This window comes from Vicia villosa, unplaced genomic scaffold (assembly GCF_029867415.1).
Source record: "Vicia villosa cultivar HV-30 ecotype Madison, WI unplaced genomic scaffold, Vvil1.0 ctg.000799F_1_1, whole genome shotgun sequence".
In the NCBI taxonomy this organism is placed as follows: Eukaryota; Viridiplantae; Streptophyta; class Magnoliopsida; order Fabales; family Fabaceae; genus Vicia; species Vicia villosa.
The window spans coordinates 663,902-675,203 of NW_026705354.1; the positions used below are offsets into that span (position 1 = coordinate 663,902).

General features: G+C 35.1%; 1 protein-coding gene across 1 annotated transcript; it reads left to right on the plus strand.

The window, feature by feature from the left end:
• Window positions 1-2,134: 2,134 nt before the first annotated feature.
• LOC131631274 (probable 1-acyl-sn-glycerol-3-phosphate acyltransferase 5) lies at window positions 2,135-5,043 on the plus strand. Its single transcript, XM_058902070.1, has 4 exons — window positions 2,135-2,408; window positions 3,277-4,060; window positions 4,281-4,411; window positions 4,501-5,043. The coding sequence occupies exons 2-4, from the start codon at window positions 3,489-3,491 to the stop codon at window positions 4,914-4,916; spliced, it is 1,119 nt and encodes a 372-aa protein (XP_058758053.1). The 5' UTR covers window positions 2,135-2,408; window positions 3,277-3,488; the 3' UTR covers window positions 4,917-5,043.
• Window positions 5,044-11,302: the final 6,259 nt, after the last annotated feature.

The following is an 11,302-nucleotide window of genomic DNA, read 5'->3' on the forward strand; positions in this document are numbered from 1 at the left end:
AAATGAGTTTTGATGAAGAAAAAGAAGAAAAAAAAGGTACAAAAATATATGAAAATTAACAAAGAGAACTTGAATACGAAGAAGACGACCATAACATATCATAATGACAGTAGTGAAAGGAACAATAGTTGTGGGCAGCAAGAGCAGCAGTTCTGTGAAAGCATAACTTTTGTGACTTATGGTTTCTATTGTCTATGCTTTAGAGTTTGATTCTAGATGCGTGTTTTGCTTAAAGGAAGGAAGTGTAAACAAAGATGGATAATAGTTGGACCGATAAAAAAATTGAGTTTAATGATGGGTAGAATAAAATATTTAAAGCGTCATTATTTCCATTGGTTCGGTTCATCGGATTGGCGGTTCCTAAAAACTAAATCCGAGAACCGAACCAAACCACATCGGTTTTTATTGGTTTGGTTCGGTTTTTAAACCAAACCAATAATAATCGGTTTAATTTCGGGTTGGTTTGGTTTGGATTGTCGGTTTAATTGGATTTTTTTGACCCGCTTACACCCCTATACATATCAAAACATATTCAATGATAATTTATTATTATAATAATAATAATAATTAAATAATTGTTAATGTAAAAGTGTGTGAAATTGAAAAGTGAATAATTCAAAGTGATAAATAAATTATGGTTTATTGAAAAGTGTGTCAAATTGTAGGGAGATGAGTGTTAAATAAGTTAATAGAATAAATTGTATGAAACGAGAAAAATATATGGCATGTGATATCTTAGATTTTTTTGAGTCCCTATATAAATTATGTTGATCATTGATATTATATTGTACGATATATAAAATGGTTCAACGGTATTATTAATTTTTTTTTTGACAATAGTTCAACGATATTAGTTGATTCTTAATAGTGATATAATTATTTGTAGTAGTGAAATTGGTCTCATTTACAATTTAGAAACTATTATTACATATCAAAACATATTAAATGATAATTTATTATTATAATAATAATAATTAAATAATTGTTAATGTAAAAGTGTGTGAAATTGAAAAGTGAATAATTCAAAGCGACAAATAAATTATGGTTTGTTGAAAAGTGTGTCAAATTGTAGGGAGATGAGTGTTAAATAAGTTAATAGAATAAATTGTGTGAAACGAGAAAAATATATGGCATGTGATATCTTAGATTTTTGTGAGCCCCTATGTAAATTATGTTGATCATTGATATTATATTGTACAATGTGAATACACAGTAAAAAAAAAATAGTGAATGGATGTTACTATTAGTTGTGAGTCCCTATAACATTGAATTGATAAAAGTAACAAAAGTAATAAATCATTACTTTGAACGTACTCTCTGTATTTTTTTATTTTAAAATTTGATATTGCGAAAATTTAGTCATGTTACTATTTTTTTGTTTTTAAATTTTTTTATCATTCACTATCATAATAGTCATTTAATGAATTTGATACTAAGTGATTTTAAGGCCAATAATTTTGTGAATGAACTTAAAATGTAGATCAACTTTACAATTTGTAATATTTTTTAAGTTAGTTTTAGTGTATAAAATGTGATGCAAAAATAAGATTATGTTTTACTAAAATTTTTGTTCAAGGGAACATGAGGCTATTGATCAAAATATTGATTATTAACGGGACATGAAGTTACTGATCAAAATGTTGATTATTAACGGGACTTGAAGTTACTTACTGATCAAAATATTGATTATTAACGGGACTTGAAGTTACTGATCAAAATATTTTTTAAGGTACACGAGGACATGAAGTTATTGATCAAACTAATATTTATATACGAGAACATGAAGTTATTGATCAAAATATTGATTATTAACAGGACATGAAGTTATTGATCAAAATATTGATTATTAACGGGACATGAAGTTACTGATCAAAATATTTTTTATTAATTATACATTCAATTATTATTTTTTTACGAGTAATCAAACATTTTTTATTAAAAAATATATATCTGAAACAAATGCGCGTCCCGTACCAGAACCCGTGCGAACGCACGGGTTTGTTACTAGTTAACTAGTTTAAACGGATTGTAAAAAAATAAAAAATGAGTTGAACAAGTGTAACATTTTGCAAACCTTAATAAATACCGTACTGTTCTGTTGAGTCAGAAAAAAATCTAAAAACATTAAACTCCGTAACACAAAAGAAGGTTCTAGTCATTGTCGTACACTCTTTGTTCGTGAACTTTGAAACAGTTGTGTTGTGGAGGGAGGAAGGTACTACTTCTACTATCATATCATCCACTAAAATCTACACCTCACTTCTTTATTCTATCTAATACTATTTCACTATTCATCCTAACTCTTTTCCTTAAAAGCTCACTTTTCAATCTCCCATCGATTTTTCTCTTTCTCTTGTTCATCTCAATGTTTGTTTGGCCCTCAGATAATGCTACAATCTTCAACAAAGGTAATGAATGATTCTCAACTCCATTGTATTGTATTGTATCACTTTCTTATTGGGGTTCTTGTTTTTTCCAATGTTGTAATTTGAAACATTTTGTGTCTGTTAAAGATCCGAGCTTTGAATTACTAGGGTTGTTTCAGTAGTAACCATGATGTTTTTGGAAAATGGGGTTTCATCCTTTTGGTCCCTTATCCTAAAAAGGAAAAAAAAAAACACTTTCTTTTGCATAATGTGGTTTTGTTTTGTTGAGATCACTCATGGAGTCATATTTCTATGTATTTTTATGACTTATGATGCTGAATGTGTAACTTTTTATCTGTCATATATAAATTTGAATAGATGCTTGTAACCTACACCCTCAAGTCACTATTATAAGGAAATATTCCATTTTCAGATTCATTGAATAACTTATGTTTCTGGTTTAAATATAGATCAGATACACTAATTATTCAATAAACCTTAAAAGAAAATATTTGCTTTTTACAGTGAAGAGAGTAGTATGACACTATAGTGTCGGGCCTGACACCGGCAACAGTAGTTACTAGTTACTGGTGTTGATATTCAGTGTTGTGTGCGGTGTGAGTTTGTGTTAGAGATTAGTACTTTGTTGGTTTTCTTTAGAACACCCTACAAAATTTATTTACATTTTGATCCATTTTGAGTTAAACTATGTTGATTCCTTAATAAGCAATGATTCCTTTTCAGTTTTCATTTGTTATGTGCTGATATATTTGACAAATGTTTTCCCCTTCTCCTATTATATATGCGTAGGCACTAGGCAATGACATTCTTTAATAAAATCAATATTTTGTTCATCGCTCTTATGTTTTACGAAACCTAATATCGTTCAATTCTTCTTGACATTTTTCAGGGTGAAGATATCGTCAAGTCTACTTTCCCTAACTGCGATCTTATCGTACCATTTACAACGACAAAGCCATTGAAACAATCATCAGTTTAAGAAACTCGAAAGCTAGATCGTATTTTTGTAAGAGATATTCTATTTATTCATTCATTGAGGAGGTAAATCTTGAAGAGTCAGTGTAGTTATTTTCATTTCAGTGCTTGATTTTGATAGCATATATGGCTGTTCTTACACCTGTAAGTTCAAAATCCGGAGCAAAGTATCAGTCTCTAGCTCCTTTTAAAATTGTCCGGGGTTTAGTATGTCTACTGGTGTTGGTTTCATCAGCATTTGTCACATTGGTGTTCTTTGGCTTTATAACTTCTGTTATAGTGAGGTTTTTTAGCATCGGCTACAGCAGGAGGACGACATCGTTTTTCTTTGGTGCTTGGCTAACTTTGTGGCCTTTTCTATTTGAGAAAATTAACAAGACTAAAGTTGTGTTCTCCGGAGATATTGTTCCTTCGAGAGAACGGATCTTACTGATTGCAAATCACAGAACTGAAGTCGATTGGATGTACTTATGGGACCTTGCCTTGCGGAAGGGATGCATTGGATACATTAAATATGTACTTAAGAGCAGCTTGATGAAACTTCCGATTTTTGGTTGGGCATTTCATATATTGGAGTTCATCCCGGTAGAAAGGAAGTGGGAAGCTGATGAGTCAATGATGCGTCAAATGCTTTCGACATTCAAGGATCCGCAAGATCCCCTCTGGCTTGCTATTTTCCCCGAGGGCACTGATTTTACGTAAGCCGCTTGTTATTTGATTCTCGTTTTACATTGAGAAATAGTTTTTGTACAACCAAATTTAGACAACTTTCGCGACAACTTGAAAATTCAATGGCGATTTTGTAGCACAACTCTCTTCTTCCTCAGTTTGAATTGATGTAGCATATGTAACTTTGTCAATTTGTGTATTATTTTGATGATTTTTTGCCATCTATCTTTTTTTTCTTCTTTCTGGTAGTGAACAGAAGTGCCGTCGAAGTAAAAAATATGCTGCCGAACAAGGGTTACCGATTATGGAAAACGTTTTACTGCCAAAAACCAAAGGCTTTTGTACCTGTTTGCAAGAGTTGAGGGGCTCTCTAGTTGCAGGTTATCCTCTCTTCTCTGATAAAAGCTTCTGTAAAATCTTGAATTCGTATTATCCTAACAACTAAATGCTTTAAACTTTAAATTGTCAGTTTACGATGTTACCATTGGCTACAAATACCGCTGTCCTTCTTTCTTGGACAATGTCTTTGGGGTGGATCCTTCTGAAGTTCATATCCATATCTGCCGCTTTCCCATCGACCGTATCCCAACATCCGAAGACGAAATGTCCACGTGGCTGATGGACAGATTCCAGTTTAAGGACAAGTTGCTTTACAATTTTCAGTTTCAAGGTAAGTTTCCTGATCAAGCGAAAGAGAGAGACCTCCCTGCTGCAAAGACGATTTTGAATTGTATGATGGTTATTCTATGGACTGGCTTATGCATGTACTACATTTTTGCCTCTGTCTGGTTTAAACTTTACGTGTCTGTAGTATGTGCTTATTTGGTTCCGGCTACATATTTCCACATTCGGCCGCAACCTATTCTTGGTCATTTTAAGATGTGATATAGTTATTGCTAAATCTCATTTACTTGAATATATTGCAAGTTCGAGATTCATGTCTGTTTGTAGTTGTAATATTAACATTGTAAGATTGGTTTCAGAGATTATTTATTCAGCTATGTTGATGAAATGAAGTATTCTCTCCCTATGTGGCAATACCTATTTAGTTTTTTTGACATTTTTGCAATGAATTTTGTATAAGCATGTGTTTGAAACTACTTTCACACTGTGCCGGTTTCACACCGTGCCTGTGTGCTTTACATTTGCTACAAGTTTGATGTCCTGCTACTGCCACGGCAAAAACAAACAGGCCAACAACAAATTACTTCTACCATCCCACTTATATAGACCCATAGGTTTTGCTAGTGGCAATTTCCATCATCCCACTACCAGGAACGTGGGGGCAGACAGACAGACTTCTTTCCCAGTTCATGGAAAGATGATTTTTCTCCATCATCCATATCTTTTCACCTTATTTCACGTGTTGTAAGAGTATCTCCAATGGAAAACATCCCATGGTTGCTTGTGTCATATTTTGTGAGTCTAAATTGCTACATTTCATTTAAGTAATTTATAAGCAATGATTATAAATAAGCAATTTAAAATTGAGAAATAATATTTTAATGATAAGCAATGTGTCCTTGTAATTGCTTATTTGGATAACATTTCTTATTTTAAAGCAATTTAGAGTGCCAACTAAGCAAACTCCAATGGCAAATTGAAATAATCAACATGGCTTATGGTTAAGCAATCAACAAGCAATTCTCCATTGGAGATGCTCTAAGCTAGCAAATCATGGGTTGTGGACCCAGGCTCTATCAGACAGCTCGCCATATCCTTTGGGTGGCTATCCCCTTCGGACGCCGATGCCCACTTCGGACCACTAGCCTACTTTGGGACGCTTAACCCCTTTCCTACCCGAGGATCGATTATAATGCTATAGGCAGATGACTACTTGAGGGTTTGGAAATGATGAAATTATTTAATTTTGGTGTATCACCATCATGAGATTATGAGAATTCTTCTTGGTAAGTCCCTCATGCAAAGTACACCATTAAATGATTCTAAATAATGATTGCCTCAAGAAATTAAATTTGCAGAGGACCCTAAATTCGCCAACACGTCTCAAGTCATGCTATGTATGGAGGTTCATTGGAACCGTTGGCGTGTACCTAGAAGAAGGCAATCATAGCCTACATGGCCTAGGTTTTCTGCTTTTATAAAAGGAAGCCTTCATCTTATTGACATTCACGCAATTCCAAAGTTCATGGTATAACAAATCAAATCGCATTCAACATTCCTCCAACTTTCACCCTCTTCAAAAACATGTATAATTTTTTCATCTCTTCCTTCAAACATCTTTTTTCCATAAATGATGATTATTAGAGACTTAGACAAAAAAAGGTCGTGTGATTGAGCCCTCCAAGAATAGGGAACTCATAAAATTGTATAAACATTGCATGAATAATGCCAAATGGATTGATGGAACAATTGATTATAGGATCCTCGAAATAGGAATGTTTGGGAGTTACAAGAGCACCTCCGATTCTAGTAGTGAGAATGACTTTATTTCTTCCTGTTCTTTCTTTAAAAAAATTGAAATTTATGAATGGCAACCAATTCAACAAAGTGCACAAGAGTGAAGGATTTAGAGATACATTACACATGCGATTAGAGTGTAGCCTCTTTTCGAAGACATATGAACTTGTCTAAAACGAGTGATGAGGGGGAAGTGATTATGCAGTTGTGCTCCGAAGTGGAGCTGGCTAGCATGGCCACCCTAACACATTTCCTCCACACCTTTTTTTACATGTCCATGCCAGCCATTCTAGACCTACAGGTGCTCATATCCTTCTCCCACATTGAATCTAAAGTTTTCACGACCATCAATGTCTTTCTCTCACAGATAACACCCAATGGTTCGACTTTCATAAGGGTGTTCGAAATCATTTGCTAGTTCCTATAGATTAGCCACAATAATGAGACATTTTTTCTTTCTTCGGTACTAATGCAGAACCCAAAACTGGTTGGGTGACTATAGGTGTTATGCTAGAAACAATATTATTCACTTCACTTTAACCATTACAAACACTAAAAAATAGGTTTATGTGAGTAAGGGGGCGTGATGAGGCATTTACGGTCACCTTTAGGGAATATGGTGCTCATCGCTTTCCCATATACTTGACGGATAATCTCTTGAGCATAATTGGTTATGATTTTGAGTTCTTAACCAAAACGAAGAGGGAGGTGGTAAATTTCTTGGACGAGTGTGATGTTATGATTTTTAGAAAGATGGTGGTCCTCAACCGGGATGAGGATCACAAAATTGACGAATATTTGCGTAAGTTTAATTTCTGTATGCACTCTCGATCAAGACTCTTTTATTGTTTAATAGTTGTAATTTATTTTCCTTTTTTACAGAAAGAATGACCCCTTCAAATGTTGATGAGATAAAAATGCACCTGGCAATGGTCGAGTAGTGGAATGGCAAACCTAAAAGCCACCCTGGCGGTATTATGATTAAGGGTGGAAGTAGAGGTGTCGAGGACGTCATTGTGAATCAGCTTCTTAAGACGATGAAACCTGAGGGGTTCGAGGGGATTTCCTTTCCACCCATAGATGAATAAGGGAATAATTCATACTAAAACTGTTATCAGGGAGAAATAGGTAGAAGGTGATGACAATAACGGGTCGCCCATCAAGGAAGAGGCCCCTAAAGGCCAACCTGAAGGCGTGGCCCATCCTTCCTTATGGGATAAACGTTATTATGCCAAGAGCCACACCAATGCTCACCTCCCTTTCGCTAAGGACTTCCCCAACAATTTTTAAGTTCTGAGCAAAATAGGGACCAGGTTCTTATCGAACATGGTGGAAATCCATTTTCTCTAGGGCTTGATGTTGGAGTGTATGCTCTTCAGTATTCATGATTAGGTAGACATGTATTTCGACGAGATGAAGGCCGACTTGAACAATATGAGGTACACATGCTGACTCTGGAGCAAGAGTTTTTGAAGACTATCACTGAAGAGTGTGATGAGTCGCATCATTTTGAGGATGAAATTAAGGCGACCCTTGAGAAGGCATAGAAAGATGCTAAGGAATCATGCAAGGAGCTTTCCCTAATCGAGGCCAAGCTAAAAGTGGCACTCTTCACTCAAGAAAAGTCAAAAGGAGATTTATCCGAGTGTGAAGACGAGTTGGTCGAGACCTATTAAAAATATTTTGAACACACCAAAGAGAAGGTAGTCTTCCTGCATCTTGCCTTGGACCTGAGTCAACTTGATCTGTTCAAGGTGATCAAGGATGTCTAGCTGGTGGACGAGGAAGATGGAGCTTTTGCCTCTATGATTATTTGGACTAGTGAAGTTGTCTAGTGAAGTTGTTAGAGAAGTTGTCTAGTGAACCTTGGAATGTTCGACGATCATTTGGACTAAACTCAATCCTTTCGAGCACATCCGAGTATAAAATATCTACAGAACTCCGCCGATCAATCAACACTCTCTTGATTTTTTAATCATCACACCATACCGTTATATGACCATGGGATCATTTTCGTTGGGATGAATCCCGATGATATCCTTGTCGAAAAAGGTGATCCCTGGCTCTAGAGCGTTCTCTGGGCCAGACTTGGAACTAAATGAAGAATCTTCCATGGTCATAACTTGTTGGCAGTACCTTCATCAGCAGGAGCTGGATACACCACCCCATGTGAACCCGCCCACTATATTGTTGAGGGTGTGGAGTGTAACACCCAACTTTAGTAATTAATTATATATTTTATATTACTTAGTTGCTTGATTTTTGTGAGAAATTGGTTTTATTTAAATTATTTGATAGGTGGGCTATGTGATGGGTTAGTCAGGTTAAGTATGTCGTAACCATAGAATTATAATAAGTAATAATGTCGGTTTATGATGAAATTATTTTATTAAGTGAGAATTGTAAAAATAGTAGAATAATAAGTAATTGGGCCTAATGATGAAATGTGAAGGGAAAATGTGGGAGTGTGTTAGTAAGCCCAATAGAGATTATTAGAGTTAGTGTTTTGTTAAGGGTTTAATAAAAAGAGGAAAAAAGAAGTTAGTAAGGGAATAAAGAGAAAAAAGGCTAACATAGAGAAAAAGAGAAAGAGGAAAAGAGAACCCTAAGGAATAGATTCGAAGAGTTTATCGACAATCAAGGTAAGGGTGGGTTTTTACGCGGTTATTGAGATTGTATGATAATGTATGATGGGTAGAAACATGTTTAGGATGAAATCCCTAAATTTCCATGGTCTTGTAATTGTTAGGTTTTTGTGATAATCCTTGATATGTGATGATTAATCGTGTTTGAAATAATAATTGATATTATATGTGTGGTTATAAAGATGATAAATTGATGTTGTGATGGTTTATTTCTCTTGATTCATGTGTCATGTGATATGATATATTTTGGGGTTGTTGGAGGCCAGAACTTGGGGTTTGGAGTCTGTTGAAGGGCTGAAAAACAAGAAAGATCGCACAAAATTGCGTGAAAAATATGGTTTTATGGGCTCTATTACGGCTCGCAATAACGCTATTATGGGGGCCGTAATAGCCCTATGGGTTTTGGTATTAGAAACGCGAAAAAGTGAAATTCTGGACTGGGAGCATTACGGGTCGTAATGGCCATTACGGGGGCCGTAACAACTCTCGAGTTTTTGTACTGTGAAATCATTTTGATCATAACTTTTGATCCATATGTCTAAATGATGTCTCGTTCGAAGAGTTAGAAAGCTAACACACTGAAATATATCATGATGGAGATGAGCGAATTGTTTGAGTTTTATTACCATGTTCATTATGTATGTGAAGTTGATTGTTCATATGTTGTTTTTTAACCATGACATGCTTGACGTTTTACCTCATAACTTTTGACCAGTAAGTCCAATTTGAACACCGTTCGAAGCATTAGAAAGCCAAAGTGATAATATTTTCAATAAAAATAGTCTAGTTGACAGTAGGTGATTTAATTATTGCATGGTGTAGCGGGAAAAATCTGATATCGAAGCCATGGGATTGACTCGAATCAATATTTCGTTTGAAATCGCCACCGCGCTTTATTTTTCCAAAGGAAAAGGGAAAAGAACGTAAAACCCAAAGTTTTGTTTTTTAAAACAAGAAAGAGATCTCAGGTACGGGTGTTGATTATATGAGGGGAAGGTTTAAAGCACCCCTCATATCTGTGGTACTCCACAGGAACCTTTTTGAAAATCTGTGTCGTGTGTGCTAAAAACGGTTTGTTTTATTTTTAAAATAAGCTCGGCAAAGCGTTAAGCTTTGTACCTATATACCTCCTCGGTGCAACGGAGAAGTCAGAGCTAATGTAGTTCCGCTTTAGGGAAAAACGTTTTTAAAACGAATAAACACTTTATCGTCGTTGGAGAGAAATACTCAGCCATTGATCTTGAGCATGAGAACAAACGAGTTCTTTGCATCGCAAATGAAAGAAGGGCTCCAACTCGGATAAAATCGACGAGTATGCCACTAGCTCTCTCACGCGGAAAAGATCTCATTATATCAATCAATTTCAAAATCGTGGGGTATAACCACTCGTTTCGACAATTAACGGTGTTTAAACTTTGAAGAAAAAAGCCACTAAGGGCAAAAGATATTTTTAAAGAAAGAGTTTTGAAAAGATTGCAAACATAAGAAGGTTTTTGAAAAAGGGAGAAGATTTTGAAAATTTAAGAATGGGAGGAGATGAAGAGACTATCCTATTGTGTAAAATAAAAGCTAAGGAAAGAAACGGCCTAACCGAAATAAGAAGCCAACACTTGACATTATGAGTCAAAGTAGATTTCCCATCCTTTGGAATATCAATACTAAACCAACATTATCACTTGGGGATTCAGATGATCTTATTATCTTAGCACCACTTTGCATTAAGCACATTAAAATTTCTGACGAAAATCGGGCAGAGTAACGGCTGTTTTCGGGTAAAATCCTTATATCAGTGCCTTGGAAATAACCATCAAGGGCTTTCAAGGAAATACCTGCACATACAAACAGACAACAATCCAATGCCAGACAGACAGAATAACAACAGAGTAACAATATCATGAGGGTCCAGAGGTACTAAGTCCATAAGTCCGAATCTCCAAAATGCTAAGGATAGTAACCAATAGTCCAAAAGAGAGCCTTAAACGTTGTTTAGATTTTTGTTGTTTATTAGTGTTTTTGCATAAAAGTAAAGTATGGTCCAAGTGTACAAAAGAAAATGGCGGAAACATAAACATAGTGTCCAAATGGACAAAGAGAAAATAGCGGAATTATAAACGTCCAAATGGACAAAGAAAAATAGCGGAATGTAAATATGATGAAATGATAAAATAAAGCGATAAAGCGAGGAATATAAAGAGCAATATAATA